At 38.0% G+C, this 23,445-nt stretch overlaps 1 protein-coding gene and 1 pseudogene across 1 annotated transcript in view; both read right to left on the reverse strand.

Annotated features, from left to right (window-relative positions):
• Nucleotides 1-23,445, reverse strand: part of SPG11 (SPG11 vesicle trafficking associated, spatacsin) — an 88,478-nt gene that overhangs the window by 57,424 nt on the left and 7,609 nt on the right. The window contains exons 5-8 of the mRNA XM_040492550.1: nucleotides 17,282-17,419; nucleotides 16,634-17,082; nucleotides 15,182-15,327; nucleotides 5,094-5,226 (exon numbers count right to left, since the gene is read on the reverse strand). Of these exons, the coding sequence (XP_040348484.1) occupies nucleotides 5,094-5,226; nucleotides 15,182-15,327; nucleotides 16,634-17,082; nucleotides 17,282-17,419 (866 nt within the window). The remainder of the gene's footprint in view (nucleotides 1-5,093; nucleotides 5,227-15,181; nucleotides 15,328-16,633; nucleotides 17,083-17,281; nucleotides 17,420-23,445) is intronic.
• Nucleotides 806-3,115, reverse strand: LOC121041623 (F-actin-capping protein subunit alpha-1-like; annotated as a pseudogene).

Raw genomic sequence — 23,445 nt, forward strand, 5'->3', positions numbered from 1 at the left:
CCACCCAGGCACCCCACAAATATATTTTATTTGAAATAAAAATTCTTCCACAGCTCAATGGGTAACTTGGAAACAAGCTTGTTTGACTGTATTACTGAGCAAAAACAAAGCTGAAGCACAAACACCCTTCTGTTTTGACATGTATTTGGAGATAGGTAGGAAGACACTGCTTATTTTAAGAACTGACCTTCCCTTAAGGCCTGGTCATGGAAGTGTAAACAATGTAAATGAATCCACCATTATCAGTTGTCATATCGTATCTATGTCATTCTGAGATCACACATGTACCAGCCAGTATACTAGGGAAGGGTTGCTATATCACAGTTACATTTGAGTTCTTGGCAGGCAGGAATGAGAAAGAGGAATCTGCAACAAATTATACATCCTATTTAGAACAAATCAGTAGCATTCCCTTAAGTAACAGGTTACAAGAGAAAGATGTTGCCTGGAACGTTATCCTTTTTCACTTTGGTTCATTTTTAGTTTTTGTTTGTGATTTACATAGTTGTCTGATTCATCTGCTTATAGTATAATCCTGCCCCAAAGTATTAAAACACAAGATAACTATTGTTCCTTCAACATCTGCATTTTTCAAGTTTTATACCCTACTACATCCCTATTATGTCAGCAGTTCTTGAACAAAAAACAGTAAGTGGGTAAAACTCATCTAAACACACAGATGTTAGGGTGCCTGGGTGGCTCAGTGGGTTAAGCATCCGACTTTGGCTCAGGTCATGATCTTGCAGTCCATAAGTTCGAGCCCTGCATCGGGCTCTGTGCTGACAGCTCAGAGCCTGGAGCCTGCTTCAGATCCTGTGTCTCCCTGTCTCTCTGCCCCTTCCCCACTCATGCTCTGTCTTTGGGTCTCAAAAAATGAATAAATTTTTAAAAATAAAAATAAAAACGCAGATGTCTAGAACTGTATAATGGTGGTAGAGGGGAAGGAGATAATGAGGGAGGAGAAAAACACATTCACGTGCCAATACATTAATTGCAGGGAATGTGGTTCAACTCTTTGCACTTAAAAACAACTTCCCCAGGGAAGCTGTTTATAATGGTATTTCCAGAAAACTTCCTTTGCCCCCAGAAAAGGATCTGAAAAGCCCAATCCAAACTTTTGACACTACATTTATGAGATGCAGTAAATGATTATCAAAGCAGTCAGAGGGAGAAGGATAAACATGTCTTCCATTCAGCTAGTTTGTAGCATAGCCTCTTTGGCTGCTGGTGGATCAGTAAAAACCACTCAAGTACCAGAAGTGCTCTGAAGGATAGGGGTAGAAAAGTACCGAGCATATTACCTTTCTTTATCAGTAACAGGGCTTCCTGGCTACGAAAAATTTCTAAACGGTAAAATGACTCCAGGATAGATCTCCTTCTCCATCATTAAATGTGGCAGAATTTTAAAAAAAAAAATTTTTTTACAAGTAGGTATAGTGAAAACAAAATTAAAAGGCAGAGAACACAAAAGGATGAAGACGATGCTATAGGTTCAACAGTACTCTATAAGGTTAGAAACCTGCTAACTTTCAAAGCCCTAGCAAAATACCACTTTAAAATTTTTTATTTTTATTCTTAAGTAATCTCTATATTCAACATAGGGCTCCAACTCACAACTGCAAGATCGAGAGTTGTAGGCTCTACTGACTGAGCCAGCCGGGCACCCCAAAACACCACTCTTGTTTAGAAATCACTTATTCATCATATGATCACATGTTGAATCCTTTCTCTCCACATACTGAAAAATCCTACATTCGGCCTTTAAGTATTCCTCATTTCTTTGCCACTCTTGTAGCTGAGTATCTTGTTCCAGTAGATTCTGGTGTGGGTAACTGGAAGCTGCTGGCACAAGGCCTTGAATGTGGTGTTTGACACTGTTTGATAGTTTTCACTAATTGCGGTATGATAATTACTTTCTGCATGCTCAATGACTTGGCAATCTGGACTTCGTTTGAAACAATTACTGAATCCTATACATCTTTATGACTAGGCAACTGAACATTGTCATCTTAATAATAGTGAAAATGATTTTTTTTAATTTTTCAAACTTTTTAAAGTTTATTTTGAGAGAGAGAGAAAGAGAGAGAGAGAAAGCAGGGGGAGGGACAGAGAGAGATGGAGAGAATCCCAAGCATGCTCCCTGCCATCAGCACAGAGCCTGATGCAGGGCTCGAACCCACAAACTGTGAGATCAGGACTGGGGCCAAAATCAAGAGTTGGATGCTTAACTGAATGAACCACCCAGGCACCCCATGAACCTGAATCTTAAGTACTCCAATCACCTGGGCTGTAGGTGGTGTGATGGTGAACTTCCACTCTGATCTCTACCATTCCAGAAGTTTTTAGGCTGAAACTGATGGCTTCAATGCATACAGTAATGGTCTGTTGCCTGTCTATAGTTTTGGCATAAATCATACAGAAGCCACTGGAATAAGATCTTTCACATTGGCCCTTAAAGCACTGTCACATGGTTCTGTCCAAGACTTCAGACTTCCATCTACATCCTCTGGCTGGGGGTCACTTGCTTCTTTCCATAAATGATCAGACTTAAAATTTTGTTTCTTGGATCTAAAAATCTATTACCCAGGTGACTGTTCTGTAATGAAGACCCAATCTTCTACCTTCTATCTTCACAGGTATGAACTGACACATGTTATTCTAGGCAAACGCATGTGCTACCCCTTCCCTGAGGAGATCATCAATTAAGTAGTAGCCAGACATTGTTGAACACCTCATTAAATTCCCCTGGGGGTGCATGAGTGATGAATTTAGCAGCTATGTGTACCTTCTCCTCATCCGACACCCAATCCTCGAAGTTGGGCATCTTGGGCTGCTTGGACAAGCAAAAAACAAGGCCAGTATCCTCCTCTCAAAAAGTTCACAAAAATTTTATGAAGTCTTACCTGCAAATGTTAGTGATTCTACTTACTATTAGTCATTGTTTACTGGTATTATTAGTAACCACCATTTTACTGACCACCTATGCTATATCTTAAGTATCAGGCTTGGTGTTTTATAAGTGCTATCTAATTTTTTTTTCATTTTCAACAATGCTGAGAGGTAGGTGCTGTAGCCGTTTTCCCATAGATGAAGAAACTGAGGTTAAGAGGGATTAAAATAGGGGCGCCTGGGTGGCGCAGTCGGTTAAGCGTCCGACTTCAGCCAGGTCACGATCTCGCGGTCCGTGAGTTCGAGCCCCGCGTCGGGCTCTGGGCTGATGGCTCAGAGCCTGGAGCCTGTTTCCGATTCTGTGTCTCCCTCTCTCTCTGCCCCTCCCCCGTTCATGCTCTGTCTCTCTCTGTCCCAAAAATAAATAAATGTTGAAGAGGGATTAAAATAATTTGCCCATGCTAATTTGGTAAGTAAATGGCAGAGCCAAAATTTGAACTTCAGCCTGTTTCCAAAACCATTCTCTTAAACATGCAGGTGAAAGCAGGAAGTGCAGGCTCCTGAAACCTCCATTTGGCAGCTGCGGGCCCTAATAAAGGGATTCCTGTTTATCTCAGCATTGGCCCCACCTGCAGAATTGCAAGAGAATGATGAGAAACCTAAGATTGCCTTTGAGACAGCTGGTAAGCTATTCCCATGCTGGTTTCCAGACTCATCCCCAACATTTAGGGCAGAGCAGTGCAGGCGAGAGGGGAAGGAGGAGGAATCCCTGACCAAGACCAAATAGTAGAAGTGAATAATGACCAGACAATTGCTGAGGGAATTCCACTTACCACAAACCAGGCCTTTTTCTACAAATTCAAGCAGACTTAAAAAAAGAAATCAGATGGGTGCCTGGATAGCTCAGTTGGTTAAGCGTCTAATTTCCACTCAGTTCATGATTTTCCTGCTTGTTTTGTTCAAGCCCCACGTTGGGCTCTTGCTGACCGCTCAGAGCCTGGAGCCTGCTTCAAATTCTGTCTCTGTCTCTCTACCCCTCCCCTGCTCACACTCTCTCTTTCTCTCAAAATTAAACATTAAAAACTGGAAAAAAAATAAAAAAAGAAATTGGAGTATTAAAAAAAAAAAACAAGTTAGCAATGCAAAAGGAAAGGGCAAACTGGGCAAGCAAGATGAAAGAAAATGTTTTTTAAAAAAGAAAATTTCGAATCCACAGTTTCAGTGAGAACACTACATTGATGGAAAAAAAGCAGGCTGTTGTTTTCTCCATGTAACTAGAGTACAAGTTGATAAAACTTTTCTGGGGGACAATTTCTCAAAGCATTTAAGAATATAAATCATGTGTCTCTTTGACCTGGAAATTTCACATCTACACATTTATCCCAGTAATTGTACATATGTGAAATTATACACACACACACACATACACACACACACAGCATTTATAGCACACTACCAACGATAGTAAAAATTGGAATCAATCTAAATGCCTAATAGGAGTATGGTTGGGAAAATTATGGCATAGCCCACAGAATGAAATTCTATGCCACCACAATTAAAAGGAGATCTATTAACAAGAAAGAGATCTATACCAGCAAGAGACCAAAAAAAAAAAAAAAAAAAAAAAAAGATTATAAAACTTTTATAAGTTTTTACTTATATTTACTTTTATAAGTAAGTGTAAGGAAAAACATACTTTATTACCCTGTACCTCTAAGGAGAGGATGTGCATGGCTACCTGGTTGAAGAATAACAACTAGGTTTCCTGTTTATTAAACACGAAAGCCAAATCTTGAAAAGAAGCGTTGGTAAAGCAGCAAATAAGCAGAAGAGTTAACCTGAAAAATTTATATATAACAAGTCTCAATCCATAACTCAGGCATCACTAAATATCTCAGACAGTTGCAAGAGTGAGCAATTTTGCAAATGAATTTTATTCTCTTTTGAATGAAATTCTCTTGAATTTGAAAGGCCATTTCTTCCTTGTATACTAAAAATACAAAGCATAGTACAGGATATGAACAATAAATAATCCACTTAGAATGAGAACACTTACAGATTCTTACAAGTCTCTCAAGAGTCCACAAAATACATAAAATGTCATGATTGACTTTTGACAAATCAGTCACCAAAAAGCACAATAATTTGAAAATGACTAAAAAGGTAAAATGATAAATACAAATGCAGAAGACTTTTCTACTTACTTTTTAAATATAAATGAGATGGAAAATGATCCAACTGATCAGGTACAGAAGATTTTGAGGATGGATTCAAAAGATTTTCTTTGCTCTTCAAAAAGAAATCTACTGTGTCCAGCTGACGATTTTCTATCCCAGCCTGAAACAGGAGAAAATCGGGAAAAGTTACAATAGGAAAAAATTAAGGATATAGATTTTTTTTTTCAACTTTATAACTTAACGTACTGAGACTGCAAGAGACACAAGGCGCTCTACCCTGCAGCAGTACCCCGGTTCTGGTGAGGATTCTGACAATGACTAATCATGCAATCTGCCCAAGTCTCCAACTTTGCTGAACATCAGTTTCTGCTTTGGTAGAAACAGGAGGTTAGATTAGAAAACACTTCCAGCTCTACCGTCTGTAATTCTAATTCCATTCAAAGCCAGGTTCTTGGGGACTATTATTACAGTTAATTTACAGTCCATTTGAATTAAAATGTTAAAGCATTTTATGATATAAACTTTATGATATAAAGTTTACTGAAAAAGCAGGCTAAAGACAGACTCCCAAGGCGCCTGGATGGCTCAGTTGGTTGAGGGTCCAACTCTTGATTTCAGCTCAGGCCATGATCCCAGGGTGATGGGATCAAGCCCCATGTCAGGCCCTGCCCTGAGCATGGAGCCTGCTTAAGATTCTCTCTCTCTCTCTCTCTCTCTCTCTCTCTCTCTCTCTCTCTCCCCCCACTTTGTCCCTCTCCTCTGTTCATGCTCTCTTTATAAAAAGATTTTTTTACTAAAAAAATAAAAACAGACTCCCATTTCTGATAAGGCATATTAAGGAAGCTTTCCATACAGTACACTTAAAAATCACAGATTAAAACACACACACACACACACACACACACACACACACACACACACATTTAAATGCTCAGTTGAACTGCAAACAAAAAAATTTTCCCGGGATAACAATGAGGGGAAAGACAAATCCAGAAAACTGAATGCTCTAAAACCAACTGCTGTCTGAAAGATTCTGCAAATTTCTTTTTCTTTTTTTTCTCGCTAGTGTGCTTTTTCTTTTTTTCTTTTTCAATGTTTATTTATTTTTGAGAAAGAGAGAGAGCATATGCACAGCAGAGGCAGAGAAAGAATGGGAGACACAGAATCTGAAGCAGGCTGTAGGCTCTGAGCTGTCAGCACAGAGACCAACATGGGGCTTGAACTCACAAACTGAGATCATGACCTGAGCCAAAGTCAGACACTTAACCAACTAAGCCACCCAGGCACCCCAATTCTGCAAATTTCTAACAGCCTAAAGCAGGGATTGGACAACTAAGACCCACCAACCAAATTTAGCCCTTGCCAGTTTTTGTAACTAAAGTTTTATGGGAACATAGCCACACCCATTCACCCATTCATTTACATATTGTCAATGGCTACAAATGGCACCTCTGAGTAGTTGCAATAGAATCCTACCAGCAAACCCTAATATACTTGCTATCTGGCTCTCTGCAGAAAGTTTGCCACTCTTACCCTAAAGCACTGTGCTTAAGAATGACCCAGAGTAAGTTGCTAAACCCTACCCGCAGAGTTTCTGATTCATTAAGTCTGGGGTAGGGCTTGAAAATTTGCACTTCAATAAATCCCTAGGTGATGGTGATGCTGTTAGTCTGGAGACTAACTTTGAAGTTCTGGGTGTAACAGACCAGACAGGTTGAGTGAGAGGTATTGGTAGAAGTTACACATCCAGGAAAAGAGGATAAACCTAGGGCTCATGACACTGTCCAAAAGTGGATGGACTAGAAAAACAAGTGCCTCCAAAGAGAGACCATAAAAAACTGTCTTTGGTCTGGGTGGTGGGAGGGAAAACTGAATTGTGTATGATTAAATAAGAGAATATTCTTGTTCTTAGAAGATATATGCCAAAGAACTTAAAAAGTTACAAAGTTAGTAACTTTTAAATAGTTTGGCAAAAATAAAAAGTACACAACCAGTCAAGACATATGTGGCAAAATGTTAACAGCTGGTGAATGATGAAGGGTAAATGGATGCTCATTTTACTATTTTATTCAATTTTTCTGTAAATTTGAAAATTCTCTAAATAACATTTTAAAACAATGACCAAATAGTAATTCTAGGAATAAAAAAATAAAAATTGAAATTAGATACTCGAAGGATGTGTTTAGAACAGATTAGACACAGCTGAAAAGAAAATTGGTGAGCTGGGAGATATAAAGAAATCATCTACAATGTAATAAACACTCATAAAGGTAAAAGAGAAATTGAGGAAAGTATGCAAATTATATTTACTTTTGATTGAACTACCACTGTGATGTCACAGGATGTGGGGGTAAAATGCACATTCAATGTTCAAGTACATGGAACAGTTATGAAAACTGAGTACTTACTAGGCTAGAAAGGAAGTCTCAACAAATTTTAAATAATTGGTATCAGATAGACCAGTATTTTTCCCATTAAAGACTATGATTCATTAGTGAGACATAAAATTGGTCAAACTGCAGAACACTAAAAACACAAAGATCACAAAAGTAGCCTGAAGGGAGAAAAATAAACTATCCTCAAAGAAAACTGATTTCTCAATGACAATGGAATCCAGAATATAGGAGAAAGTGATCAGGAATGTTCTGAAGGAAAACTGCCTACCTAGAATTCCACACCTTCCAAAAATATCTTCCAAAAATGACAGCAAAACAGATGTTATTAGTTAGATAAAAACGGAGAATTCAGCACCAGTCAGATCCTCACTAAAAGAGATTCTTAATGATACATTCCAGGCAGAGTGAAGGCCTAAAATGGGAGAAGAAATGAAGAGCAAAGAAAATATATCATATCTGTGCAAAAAGAGAACTTTGAAGGGCACCTGGTTGGTGCAGTCAGTTAAGCATCTGACTTCGGCTCAGGGCATGATCTCACGGTTTTTGAGTTCGAGCCCCTTGTTGGGCTCTGTGCGGACAGCTCAGAGCCTGGAGCCTGCTTCAGATTCTGTGTCTCCCTCTTTCTCTGTTCCTTCCCCACTCATGCTCGTTCTCTCTCTCTCTCAAAAATAAACATTAAAAAAAATTTTTTTTAAAGAAATGAACCTAAATACATAATAATGTGTCTACTTTGGTTTAAAAAAATAAAAACAATAGTAACTTAAGTAGGGAGAAAAAGTAAATAAAATTAAAGCATTCAATGGACCTGTATTATCAAGAAGGGTAAAGTTACTAACTTTAGTTTTGATCATGTAAATATGTACATTTCCTAGAATATCCTCTAAAAGAACATAAACTTAATATTTAATATCCAAACTACTAGAGGTCACAAGAGCTTCTACAGTGCTAGTGATGTTCTATCTTTTGCACTTGGTGGTGGTTACAAGACTTTTTGCTTTGTAATTATTTGTTAAACTGTATGTGTATTCTGTATACTTTTTTATACATGTTATATTTCACAATAAAATTGATTAATGTAGTTTACAGTAAATGAAAGGGGATGACTCATATGATTATATCAAGAGATTCAGGACAAGTATTCAATAAAATTTCAATACCCATTCATGATTTAAAAAACAAAACAACACCTGGGGTGCCTGGGTGGCTTAGTCAGTTAAACGTCAAACTCTTGGTTTCAGCTCAGGTCATGATCTCATGGTTTGGTGGATTTCAGCCCTGTGTCCAGCTCTACACTATCAGTGCAAAGATTCTCTGTCTCCCTCTCCCGCTGCACCCCCCAACTCACGCTGTCTCAGTCTCTCTCAAAATAAACTTAAAAAAAAAAAAAACTCATAGGAAAAAAAGAAAAGTCAATCTTATAAAGGTTTTCTTGATATACATGCGTGTGCACAGACTCATGTATATCAATATGGATAGATATTACAGGTATTCTTTTTTAAAAGCAGGAATAAATAATGAGGCCCACTGTTACTTCTGAGTGATACTATGCTAGAGGTCCCAGCAACAAAATAAGGAAAAAAAAGTTAGAAGAATAAGGATTTGAAGAGAAGAAACAAAACTGTATTATTCTGATGTTATTGTAGCTAAGTATATAAAAAGTTCAATAAAATCTAACAAATTATTAGGATAAGAAAACTTAGCAAATTCACTGGATACAAAACTCAATATCTACCAGTTAAGAAACGAGAAGATATGAACAGACATTTTTCCAAAGAAGACATACAGATGGCTAACAGACACATGAAAAGATGCTCAACATCACTCAACAGGGAAATACAAATCAAACCCACAATGAGATACCACCTCACACCTGTCAGAATGGCTAACATTAACAACACAGGAAACAACATCTGTTGTTGTTGGCAAGGATGTGGAGAAAGGGGAACCTTCTTACACTATAGGTGGGAATGCAAACTGGTGCAGCCACTCTGGAGAATAGTATGGAGGCTCCTCAAAAAGTTAAAAATAGAACTACTCTACAACCCAGCAATTACACTATTTACCCAAAGGATACAAAAATACAGATTTGAAAGGGCACATGCACCCCACTGTTTATAGCAGCATCATCAACAATAGCCAAACTACGGAAAGAGCCCAAATGTCCACTAACTGATGAATGGATAAAGAAAATGTGGCATATATATATACACACACACACACATACATACACGCACACACACATATACATACAATGGAGTATTACTCAGCAATCAAAAAGAATGAAATCTTGCCATTTGCAACTATGTGGATGGAGCTATAGTGTATTATGCTAAGCAAAATAAGTCAGAGAAAGACAATACCAAGATTTCACTCTTATGTGAACTTAAGAAACAAAATACATGAACATACAGGAAGGGGGAGGGAAGAGGAGAGAGGGAAACAAACCACAAGAGACTCTAACAATAGAACACAAACTGAGGGTTGATGGAGGGAGGTGAGTGGGAATGGGTTAAATGGGTGATGGGTATTAAGGAGGGCACTTGCTGGGATGCGCACTGGGTGTTATACCTAAGTGATGAATCACTAAATTCTACACCAGGAACCAACTTTACCATATATGTTAACATATAAATAAAAAGATTTAAATAAAAACTTGAAAAAAACCACTATATTAATGAAAATTATGGAAATCTCTGCACTCTCACCTATTTCCTGTAAGTCATGGAAATTGGAAACGTATTGATTTTCTCCAAGTAACATAAAAGGTACAGAAATAAAGAAACATTAACATATAAAAGCTCAATGTATTTCTTTATACTGGTAACACAATATAACTTAAAAATATACCATTTACAATATCAATATATAAAAGTTTTTAAATATATGTAAAGATATACTACATTTAAACATACAGTATTTACATATGTATACACATAAATTTAAATATAAGTACATCCAGACCAAAAATAAAGCTAACAAAAGATGTCAAGCTCTTAATGGAAAAATTGCACAAATGATAATGTTTCATTGAAAGACATTAATGAAGACATGAAAAAATGGGAAAAGAGACTATGTTTATGGATAGGAATATTAAATATCCTAAAGATGTCAATTCTTCCCAACTTGATACACAGATTTAACAGATGGAAAGAGACAGATGGAAGAGGGTTAAGGAAGAAAGAATAATGAATACATCCTGAAAAATAATAAAGTGAGGGATTTACAATTAAGACTAGGTAGAATTGGCCCCGGATAGGCAAAGACCAATGTAACAAAATAGACCCCAGAAACAAACTCATGCATATATGGAGACCTAACACACAGAGATTTTGGGTAGTGGTAAAAGGAAGGAGTTTAGAAAAAAAATGGTTCTGAGACAAATGGTTATCAATACACAGGGGGTAGAAATAGGTCCCCACCTCACACCATGAATAAATACAAGTTCCAAATGATAAAGGACTTAAATGTGAAAATCACAATTTTAACACTTAGGGAAAAATACAAAAACATCTTTATGACTTCAGGATAGGAGAAGGCACAAATTACATGCAAAAAAGACTGATTAATATAAAAATACACTAAAATTTAGAACTACATTAAAGACCCCCACAGAACATAAAAAGTCAAGCCACGCATTAGAATATATTCACCCCACTTAGAAAAAAAGATTAGTATGTAGAATATATCCAACATACAAACTACAAACCAGTAAGAAAAAGACAAACACCCCAAGAGACAATAGACAAAAGACTTGAACAGTCACTTTACAAAAGAAATCCAAATGTCATATATTTATCAACCTGAATCATCAGGGAAATGCAAATTAAAACCCATTGTAATACCAGGTTAGCAAAATTTGAAAAATCTACAAATGCCAAGGGTTGGAAAAGACATACAACGAGAACTAACATACATTGCTGGTGAGAACATAAACTGATAAACCAACTTTGGAAAACTAGAGTGTTTACTTAGTAAAGTTAAAGATGCACATGTCCCACGACCCAGCATTTCTACTACCACCACGGAGAAACTCTTGCACACGCGCTACAGTAGATGTGTACTGCTTATAGTGACTTGTCCATAATAGCAAACAACTGGAAAAAACCTAAAGGCGGATAAGTAAAGATGTATTGATACAATGGGATCCTATATGGGAGTGAAACTGAATAAATTACAGTTATACAAATTAACACTGGATGAATCACAAAATATTATGTTTATGTTTAGTGTTAAAAAACAGTCCCAAGGGGTGCCTAGGTGGCGCAGTGGGTTAAGCGTCCAACTTCAGCCAGGTCACGATCTCGCGGTCCGGGAGTTCGAGCTCCGCGTCAGGCTCTGGGCTGATGGCTCACAGCCTGGAGCCTGTTTCCGATTCTGTGTCTCCCTCTCTCTCTGCCCCTCCCCCGTTCATGCTCTGTCTCTCTCTGTCCCAAAAATAAATAAACGTTGAAAAAAAAATTTAAAAAAAAAGTCCCAAAAGAATATATACCATGGTACCACTATATGCAAAATTCAACAATAGCCATAACTAAATAGCATTATTTGAAGATATATTTATGTGGAGTACGATAAAGAAAAGCAAGGGCATGGTTAAAATTTTCAGAATGGTAGTTAACTCTGACACTGAGTGAGGTAAGAGAATAGGATGGAGAGGGGCACACATTCAAGAATGTTAATCCAGTTCTTGCTGGGATGGTGGATACAAGATATTTGCTTTATTATTGTTGTTGTTATCACTAAAATCATATATATTTACTCATTTGTATATGGAGTGAGACTAAGGCCAAAACAATGCTCCATTTACCATGCAATCCTTTATTATATGTTTCTAGGAATTTATCCATTTCTTCCAGAGTGCCCAATTTGTTGGCATATGATTTTTCATAATATTCTCTTACAACTGTCTGTATTTCTGTGGTGTTAGTTGTGATCTCTTACATACCATGCAATCCTAATTAAAGTCACACATAGGCATGAACACTATATAAGGACAGAGGCTCAGCAGTCATGCTGCCTAGGTTCAAATCCTGGCTAACTATCACCATTCATGTAATATTGGAAAACACTATTCACGTATATCTGAATTAGATTTCCTAACCTGTGTTCCCTCATGAATAAAATGGCATTAATAACAGTATTTACCTTCAGGGTTGATAAGAATGTTAATGAAATTACACATTATTAACATTAATATTTAAGAAAAATAACCACAAGGAAATAAGTATGATTACTTCTGGATAATGGATTTATAGGTGACAAATTTTCTTTTTTCCATATTACTCAAATTTTCTCCATGATATTTTGTAGTGTATAAAAATAAGTTCTTCAACAAATGGTGCTGGAAGAAATGCGTATCCACATACAAAAGAATGAAACTGAATCCCTTGCTAATACAAAAATTAATCACAATGCATCACAGACCTAAACGTAAGAGCTAAAACGATAAAACTCTTATAAAACCCCATTGCCTCAGTTTAGGCAATGATTTCTTAGATATGAACCAAAAGCACTAGAGATTAAAAAAAGTAAATTGACTATCAAAATTAAAAACCTTTGTATTTCAAAGGACATCATTGAGAAGGTAAAAAGAAAACCCACAGAATGGGAGAAAATATTTGAAAGTCATCAGATTCTAGTACCCAGAAAATATAAAGAAATTTTAGAACTCAACGACAGAAAAAAATTTTTAAATGGACAAAGCTTTAAATAGACATTTCTCCAAAGACATATACAAATGGACAATGAGCAAATGAAAACATGTTCAACATCATTACTCATTGAGAAAATGCAAATCAAAACCACAACGAGGGGTCCCTGGCTGGCTCAGTAGGTAGAGCATGTGACTCTCAATTTTGGGGTCATGGATTCAAGCCCCACAGTGAGCATAGAGATTACTAAAAAAAAAAAAAACAAAACAAAACAAAAAAAAAACACCACAATGACTTAATTTTGACTTTACAACTACTAGGATGGTTATAATAAAAGGTGGACAATAACAAGTGTTGGTGAGGATGTGGAGCTCTTGGAACCCTCGTCACACACTGCTGGTGGGAATGTAAAATAGTATAACTGCTGTGAAAAACAATTTTGCGCTTCAAAAAGTTAAATGACCCAGTAATTCCACTGCTAGGTGTATATCCAAGAGAAATGAAAACATATGACACACAACTTGTACACCACTGTTCACAGGATTACTTACAATAGCTAAAAAGTGGGAACAACCCAATGTCCATCAACTGATGAATGGATAAACAAAATGTGGTACATCCATATAATGGAATATTATTCAGCCATACAAAAAAAGAAGTACTGATATATGCTACAACACTGATGACCCTTGAAAATATGCTATGTGAAAGAAGCCAGTCATAAAAGGCTACATATTTTATATTTCCATGTATAGGAAATGTCCAGAATAGGCAAATCCAGAGACAGAAGGCGTATCAGTGTTTGGGACTTAGCAGCCATGAGAACTGGTAAATGACTGCTAATGGATACAGAGTTTCTTTTTGAAGTAATGAAAATGTTTGGAATTACATAACAGTGATAGTTGTACAACCCTGAATACACTAAAAATCAGTGGACTGTACTCCTTAGATGGGTGAATTTTATGTTATGTGTGTTATACTTTAATAAAGCTGTCATTAAAAATACAAACTCACATACAACATTATTAACTTTTGGGGTCTGTGTGATCTACAGAAAAGTACCTTGACTTTGATTCTAGCTCCAGTTCTTGTTAGTATTGCTATGGGCCACTCACTCAACCATTCTGAGCCTAAGGTTTTTCATCTGTAAAATGAAATGAATAAAAACTATCCAGGGGCACCCGGGTGGCTCAGTTTAGTCCCAGACTCTGATTTCGGTTCAGGTCATGATCTCTCAGTTCATGAGTTCAAGTCCCACATTGGGCTCCATGCTTATAGCGCAGAGCCTGCTTAGGATTCTCTCCCCTCCTCCTCTGGTGTCTCTCTCTCTCTCTCTCTCAAAATAAATAATAAACTTACAAAAAAAAAAAAAAAGACTATCCAAATCATCTCATGTTATTTTAAGACAAAACTAGATAATGCATATAAAAAAGTGTGAACTACAAAATGCTGTACAAATTTTTCAGGTTATGTTGCTTCCATAGTTTGATTAGAAGAGTAGGGACCAGGGGCACCTAGGTGGCGCAGTCGGTTAAGCGTCCGACTTCAGCCAGGTCACGATCTCGCGGTCTGTGAGTTCGAGCCCCGCATCAGGCTCTGGGCTGATGGCTCAGAGCCTGGAGCCTGTTTCCGATTCTGTGTCTCCCTCTCTCTCTGCCCCTCCCCCATTCATGCTCTGTCTCTCTCTGTCCCAAAAATAAATAAACGTTGAAAAAAAATAAAAAAAAAGAAGAGTAGGGACCATAAGGTAGAAATAAAAGGTCACTTTTGTTTGTGATTTCCATAGCTTGCTTTTACTTCATTTAGTCTTACCATCTTATTGTTGCCTCCATTTTTTGCAACTTTTTTTTAGTTTTTACTATAATTTTTTATCTTTTAAGACCAAAAAGGGTAAGCAGAATTCCTAAGCAGAATTAGTGTATTGAAATAACCAGAACTAAGCAAATGGTTGGGTAAAGACTATAGCTCTTTTTGCTGCTGGGTTAAATGAATTCTCCCAAATCTTCAGTCAAGTAAGAGTCCATGACAGAAAATAATCAAGCAAAGTCATGTAGACATTTAATATTGTTACCTCCAGTGCATGGATGGGGATTGAGCATCTCCCCCAACCATTGAGATGGCAAAGAGAGTCCACAGTACTGGCACTTCCATGGATCATTAGTCTATTTAAAAACTCCTCCTGAGTCAATCCAAACAAAATCAGAGAGAGTCCATTTTCTGCAGGAAAAATAAAAGTTACCTTAAATAAATTAAGGTATTTATTACCTTATTATGGTATTACCTAATTACCTTATTACCTAATTAAGGTATTTATTATATATTACATCTAATTATGCAATACTTCAGTGCTATAATTACAAATATATGTATTTGGCACCAGGTACTACTATGACCATGATTAATCCAACATGATTTTTTAATGTTTTTAAAAAAGAGTTTTATTTTTTCAACAATGGACCACAGGGCAAATTCTCGTAAGAACAACACATCCTATGAAATAATAATAAATCTCACTTTTCTCCTTTACATTATCCACACAATCAATGCCTGGAATTTTTAACTATTTACAGAGATGTCATATATCCGATTCACTAAGGTAAAACCAATAGCATGCTCTTGACACACAGAAATATAGGATTTCCAAATCTGGGGTATTAAAAAAAAACACACATAGTTCAATTGCATCACTCAATAGCTTTGTAGGAGGTTATGGCATAACTGCTGACTGAGAAATACCAAACGGGTAGTGAGACAAGTACAAGAAAAAACTAACAAGAAAACAGCCCATCTAAGAGAACCAAAATTCAGCCTCAACCCATAAATTACTACAGAGGAATGCAGGGCTAGTGTTGCCAGATCTAATAATTTTTCAATAACAGCTAGAAATCCTCTAACTTTATGTGTTTATAATACAGTCTTCTTTAAAAGCCTAGATAGTGCAAGCCCAATAGAATGAATCTGCGGTGCACATATATATGGCCCAGAAGCAGCCAGCTTACTACTGTTGCTTGCACAGACAAGTCAAGAGGAGACTCCCTGGGATAAAACCAACCTTTACTACTCTGACACTTCTCTGACTTTAGCGTCAGAGCATTGAGCTGAGCAAAAATAACCTTAATTAAAAATCAAATAGATGAGACAACAGTACCAAGAGTAACACCAAGTTTCCCCATGAAAGACTACCACTTAGAGGACAGTGTAGGCACTAACATCACCTGAGCAGAAGTAAAATATGTTAAGAAAGCACACCTCTCAGGGCACCTGGGTGGCTCAGTCGGTTGAGCATCCAACTTCGGCTCAGGTCATAATCTCGTATTTCATGGGTTCAAGCCCCACATTGGACTCTGCTGACAGCTCAGAGCCTGGAGCCTGCTTCAGATTCTGTGTTTCCCACTCTCTCTGCCCCTCCCTCGCTCATGCTCACTCGCTCTCTCTCAAAAACAAATAAACATTAAACAATTTTTTAAAAAAAGCAAGCACACCTCTTAGCAATGGGTTTCAACCTAACACGAGTTATTCTTACCTGTCAAAACAAGGCAGAGTTGCTGGTCTCCACAACTGTCTATAGGAATACACTTTTGGCCAAGGGAAAAGCACTGCAGGCCCTGGGTCTCCAAATCCCAAAGGACAATGGTGCAGCCTGTCCTTTCCACTGCCCAAGTAAACAGTGCACTGAATCCTGTCACAGACATACATTTAAGCTCAATAGGTTCCTCTTGTTCATGAATGTGCATTGTTTTCCATGATCTTCCTGGATCCCTGGTCTTGGCATGATCTTTCTGTGGAAAATTATACTGGTTGTGCATTATGTCTGGTGGAATGAAGGCCCAGCCTGGCATACTGGTACTGGGGTTACCAGATTCAGGAGACTCCAAATGCAAAATATTCTGGAACCACGGAGCACAATAGGAAACATCCAGGTTGGAACTCTTTATTGTTTCATTCAATGATGATAGCTGGGCTTTCCAAGACCTGGAAGACAGGGTAGAACTCACACCTGTTACAGTGAAAGGCACTACATAAAACACTATATCATGAAGAAGATGCATTAAAAAAAAAGTGTTTACTTCTGTAAAGTCCTTTAGTAAAAAGGTAGAGTATGACCAAAAAAAAAAAAAAAAAAAAAAAAAAAAAAAGGAATAAAGTAAACCCAAGAGGGAAGTTTCTGTACCTATCAACTTGAAAGGAAAACTTGGTCAGTTTCATGTTGTAGTCAGAATTAACAGGATCATCTTCATCTATCCCCTTAGGGCCTTCAACAGGCATGTCTTCTTGAGTTCTTTCACATAGTAGGTGTCCTGGGTGTTGCCTACATTTTAAAATGATAGCCATGGTCAACGATGATTGAATCCAAATCTGTGTTACTACTGTTAAATATTGAGGGGAAGGGGGTGTCACATAGAAGGAACAGTAAAGACAGGTTTTTTGAACAGGACTCCTTCTCTCCATTGTTTACAACAGAATGATAAAGTCAGCCCTAAGAATTTGACCCATTTGTAACTATGTGTGGTAATGGAAGTTAACTAGATTTATTGTGGTGCTCACTTCACAACATATACATATATTGAATCATTATGTTGTACACCTGAAACTAATACAATGTTGCGTGCCGATTATATCTCAATCAAGAAAAAAGAACTGGACATTTATAGGCAGTTAGCTTTATAAAGAAATAAGAACACTTACTATCTATGATAATGCAGATGTTGTGATTAAAACTTTAAAATATTTTGTTTATTTTTGAAAGAGAGAAAGAGAGAGAGACAGAGAGCGAGGGGGGAGGGGCAGAGGGAGAAGGCGACACAGAATCCGAAGCAGGCTCCAGGCTCTGAGCTGTCAGCACAGAGCCCAACATGGGGCTTGAGCCCAGAAGCCGTGAAGACATTTAACTGACTGAGTCACCCAAGTGCCCATAAAACTTTCTATAAACTAAGCCTTTCAAAAACCCTATGAGGTAAACATACCCCCATTTTATAGATATGGAAACAAAGGCCCAGAGAAACAGTGGAGCTGTAACCAGGTCAATGTGACCATAAAGCCCAGGCTTTTAACCGTTCACAATACTGTCACCACAAAGTAAGATTTAGGCTGAGATCAGGGAAATGCATACCAACTAGAAAGACAAAATGTAAGTGCAGGTGTAGGTGGAAGAGTATTTGCAGAAAGAGGGTTTTTCTTTTTGTTTTGAGAAACAAAAAAAAGGCAAAGGTAGCTAAAGCATAGTGAATGAGAAGCAAGGTGGCCTGAGATGAGACTGGAGAGGTTGGCAGGAGGCAGATGGTGCAAGACTCTATGGGCTACTAAGGATTTTTAGTTTTATCTTGTGGGGTAGGGAAGCTAAGTAAGGGTTTTAAATAAGAAAAGCAGTATGATCAGATATAGAAGAGTAGCTGGGGGAGAAAGAGTGGCACTTAAACCTTGAGCACTTACACTGCTATTAACCCTTTCAACAATTTGAAGATAATATGTTAACATCAAGGATTGATTTTTAAAAAGCTAGAAAAGGCAGGGGACAGGGAGAAAAGATGATGCATGGAGAAGGCAGTTTCCCATCCCCCCAAATGAAAGGTGGATACCTTTTCCCCAGGTGTTAATATCTGGCTGTTTCTCTGAGAAGATATGCATTTTAACACATCACTCTGGCTACTTTACAGAGCATGAAGTTGATGGGGTAAGAGCAGACATGGGGAGACCAATTACAAACCATTACCTTACCTTAGTTCAGGTAAGTGATGACAGTGACATGGGTGAGAATGATAACAGAGGAGTTTAGAGTAGTAGACAGATTCAAGAAACACTTAGGAGGTAGAATGATTAGGATCTGGTGACTAATTAGATATGCATCTAATGCTTAAAAGAGTTTGGAGGGGCACCTGGGTGGTTCAGTTGGTTAAGTGTCTGACTCTTGATTTCAGCTCAGGTCATGATCTAATGGTTCGTGGGTTAGAGCCCCACATCGGGCTCTGTGCTAGCAGTGTGGAGCCTGCTTGAGATTCTCTCTCTCCCCCCTCACCCTCTCTCTTTTCCCCTCCTCATGTTCTCTCTCTCAAAAATGAAACAAACAAACAAAAAAAAAGAGGTTGGAGAAATAAAAAAGAAAGCAAATGGAAAATGGTCCCTGAGAAAGAAGGAAAAAAATGGAATCTGGAGCACAGAGCACAGAGGCCTTCATGGAAGGAGGGGAATCTGTTTTAATAGGAGGGAAGATGAGGAGATGGGCACAGGAAAGTAGGTTTGTAACTTAATGTGAGAAACTGAGGGAGTTCTCATTAGATGGATTCTACTTCCACTATAGAGTAGGAGACAAAGTTACCTAAGAAGACTTGGGGACAAAGGGATGAGCAGAGGTTTGGGGAAAATGGAGGTTTAAAAACACTGTTATAAAAAAATGGGCTCATGAAAAATCATTGTAAAATTTCCAGACAATACTGAGAGACCAGTTGAAGGCAGCAAATGTGAACTCACAGTGGTATCAATTTTCCTTTGTGGTTTTCTCACAAGTGCCTGGTTGCTTGGGGGCAGAGTGAAAAAGAAAAAAAAAAAAGAAAAAAAAAGATTTTGTCAGACCAAGTGCTACCACAGAGAGGAGCAAGAGTTCAGGGCACATACAAAAAAAAAAGTGATTGAAATGATGAGTCACAGAATCTATGCTGAGAAGGGAAAGGAGTGGGAGGGAGTAAAGACAGGAGGAGGCTAGAGAGTGAAAAGTCAACGAACTGGAAATTCCAATGAGGTCAGAGGACAAGTAAAGTGGGGGTACTTGAGTAAGTGACACAGGAAATTTGGGAAGCTGTGGTCAGGGAGTGAGAAGTGCAGGTAGTGATTTGAGGGAGGAACAGTTTCACACAAAGACAAAGCCAGGGTAAGAGTATTGGAAGAAAAGTCACTGACAATGAACTGAAACAACAGACCCTGAGTTTGGGTCCTCAACTTGCTTACAAACTCTACAGAAAACATGAAAAAATTAGAGAAATAATACAAGACTATATAACTAAGTGCTAAACTGTAGTTCAAAGCAAAAGTGTTACAGAAGTCCACAGAGGAGAAAAATTATAAAATGAATATAAAATTACAAGTCGAAGGGGTTTTAGTAAGTAAAAGCTTCATGAGAGAGGTAGATTTCAAAGGATAAAATGAAAAGGAGAAACCAACATTCTGTATCAGGGGGAAAGAAGAGCTCGAACTAGGAGTCAGGAAAGATAAAAACATTTTTAAACTTCAGAGCACAGGGGCGTCTGACTCTTGACAGCAGCTCAGGTCATGACCTCACGGTTGTGAACTAGAGCCCCAAGACAGGCTCTGAGCTGACAGCATGGAGCTTGCTTGGGATTCTTTTTCTCCCTCTCTCTCTCTGCCCCTCCCCTACTCACACTCTTTCTCTCTCTCAAAATAAATAAATACACTTTAAAGTAAAATAAAATAAAAAATAAACTTCAGAGCACACTTAGAAAATAAAATATGCAGAAAAACTGAGAGCTTTCCTCCTAAGGTCAGGAACACAACAGGGATGTCCACTCTTGCCACTGTTATTCAACATAGTGTCGGAAGTCTTAGCCTCAGCAATCAGACAACACAAAGAAATAAAAGGTATCCAAATCAGGCAGGAGGAGGTCAAACTTCCACTCTTTGCAGATGACATGATACTCTATACGGAAAATTCAAAACATTCTACCAAAAAACTGCTAGAACTGATCCATGAATTCGGCAAAGTGGCAGGATATAAAATCAATGCACAGAAATCGGTTGCATTCCTATATACCAATAATGAAGTGACAGAGAAATCAAGGAATTGATCCCATTTACAATTGCACCAAAACCATAAAATACCTAGGAATATATCTAAAGAGGTAAAAAATCTATACACTGAAAACTATAGAAAGCTTATGAAAGAAATTGAAGAAGACACAAAAAAATGGAAAAAGATTCCATGCTCCTGGATAGGAAGAACAAATATTGTTAAAATGTCAATACTACCCAAAGCAATCTACACATTCAATGCAATACCTTTCAAAATAACACCAGCATTCTTCACAGAACTAGAACAAACAATCCTAAAATTTGCATGGAACCAGAAAAACCCTGAATAGTCAAAGCTCTTGAAAAAGAAAACCAAAGCAGCAGGCATCACAATCCTGGACTTCAAACTGTATTACAAAGCTGTAATCATCAAGACAGTATGGTACTGGCACAAAAACAGACACTCAGATCAATGGAACAGAATAGAGAACCCAGAAACAGACCCACAAACGTATAGCCAACTAATCTTTGACAAAGCAGGAAAGAATACCCAATGGAATAAAGACAGTCTCTTCAGCAGTTGGTGCTGGGAAAACTGGATAGCAACATGTAGAAAAATGAACCTGGACCACTTTCTTACACCATACACAAAAATAAACTCAAAATGGATCAAAGACCTAAACCTAAGACAGGAAGCCATCAAAATCCTTGAGGAGAAAGCAGGCAAAAACCTCTTTGCCCTTGGCTGCAGCAACTTCTTACTCAACACATCTCCTGAGGCAAAGGACACAAAAGCAAAATGAACTATTGGGACCTCATCAAAATAAAAGGCTTCTAAACAGCAAAGGAAACAATCAGCAAAACTAAAAGGCAACCGACAGAATGGGAGAAGATATTTGCAAACGACATATCAGATAAACGGTTAGTATCCAAAATCTAAAAAGAACTTATCAAACTCGACACCCAAAAAACAAATCATCCAGTGAAGAAATGGGCAAAAGACATGAATAGACACTTCTCTAAAGACATCCAGATGGCCAACTGACACAGGAAAAAATGCTCATCACTCATCATCAGGGAAATACAAATCAAAACCACAATGAGATACCACCTCACACCTGTCAGAATGTCTAACATTAACAACTCAGGCAACAACAGATGTTGACGAGGATGCGGAGAAAGAGGGTCTCTTTTGCACTGCTGGTGGGAATGCAAACTGGTGCAGGCATTCTGGAAAACAGTATGGAAGTTCCTCAAAAAAATTAAAAATAGAACTACCCTACAACTCAGCAATTGCACTACTAGGTATTTATCCAAGGGATACGGGTATGCTGTTTCAAAGGGACACATGCACCCCAATGTTTATAGCAGCACTATCAACAAGAGCTAAAGTATGGCAAGAGCCCAAATGTCCATCAATGGATGAATGGATAAAGAAGATGTGGTGTACACACACACACACACACACACACACACACACACACACACTAGAGTATTACTTGGCAATCAAAAAGAATGGAATCCTGCAATTTGCAACTACGTGGATAGAACTAGAGGGTATTATGCTAAGTGAAATCAGTCAGAGAAAGACAAATATCGTATGACTTCACTCATATGAGGACTTTAAGATACAAAACAGATGAACATCAGGTAAGGGAAGCAAAAATAATATAAAAACAGGGAGGGGACAAAAACATAAGAGATTCTTAAATATGGAGAACAGAGGGTTACCGGAGGAGTTGTGGAGGCAGGATGGGCTAAATGGGTAAGGGGCATTAAGGAATCCACTCCTGAAATCATCGTTGCACTATATGCTAACTAACTTGGATATAAATTTAAAAAAATAAAAATTTAAAAAAATATGCAGGGGTTTCTGGGTGGCTCAGTCAGTTAAGTGTCTGACTTGGGCTCAGATCATGATCTCACTGATCATGAGTTCGAGTTCTCTGCTGTCAGAGCAGAACCCACTTTGGATCCTCTGTCTCCTTTGCTCTCTGCTCCTCCTCTGCTTGCGAGTTCTCTTTCAAAAAATATAATAAAAATTAAAAAAAAAAATTTAGGGGTGCCTGGGTGGCTCAGTCGGTTAGGCGTCTGATTTCAGCTCAGGTCATGGTTTCACAACTTGTGTGAGTTCAAGCCCTGTATCGGGCTGTGTCCTGACAGCTCATAGCCTTGAGCCTGCTTCAGATTCTGTGTCTCCCTCTCTCCCTGCACCCGCCTCCCCACTTGTGCTCTCTCTCTCAAAAATAAATATTAAGAAAAAGTAATAAAACATTTAATAAAAGTTAAAAAAACAAGAAAATACAGTCTATTCCAGAAATTATACTAATTAAAGAGCATTCATGTAATTAGTAAATAGAGATCATTCATTTAGATTCCTAAATTTACTGGTAAGCAAACACCAGCTCTCTTTGGGTGATGTAACAGTAGCTGAGTTCAAATGCGATTTGTTCAAACAATGTGCATGGTGCAGTCTTCAGAGTTCTCTTGAAGTGTTACCAAAACATCCACAGGGGGGCACCCGGGTGGCTCAGTCGGTTAAGCAACTGATTTTTCACTCAGGTCTTTATCTCACAGTTGGTGGGACTGACTGAGCTG

Source organism: Herpailurus yagouaroundi, unplaced genomic scaffold (assembly GCF_014898765.1).
Source record: "Herpailurus yagouaroundi ecotype Mexico unplaced genomic scaffold, PumYag 184, whole genome shotgun sequence".
Lineage (NCBI taxonomy): Eukaryota > Metazoa > Chordata > Mammalia > Carnivora > Felidae > Herpailurus > Herpailurus yagouaroundi.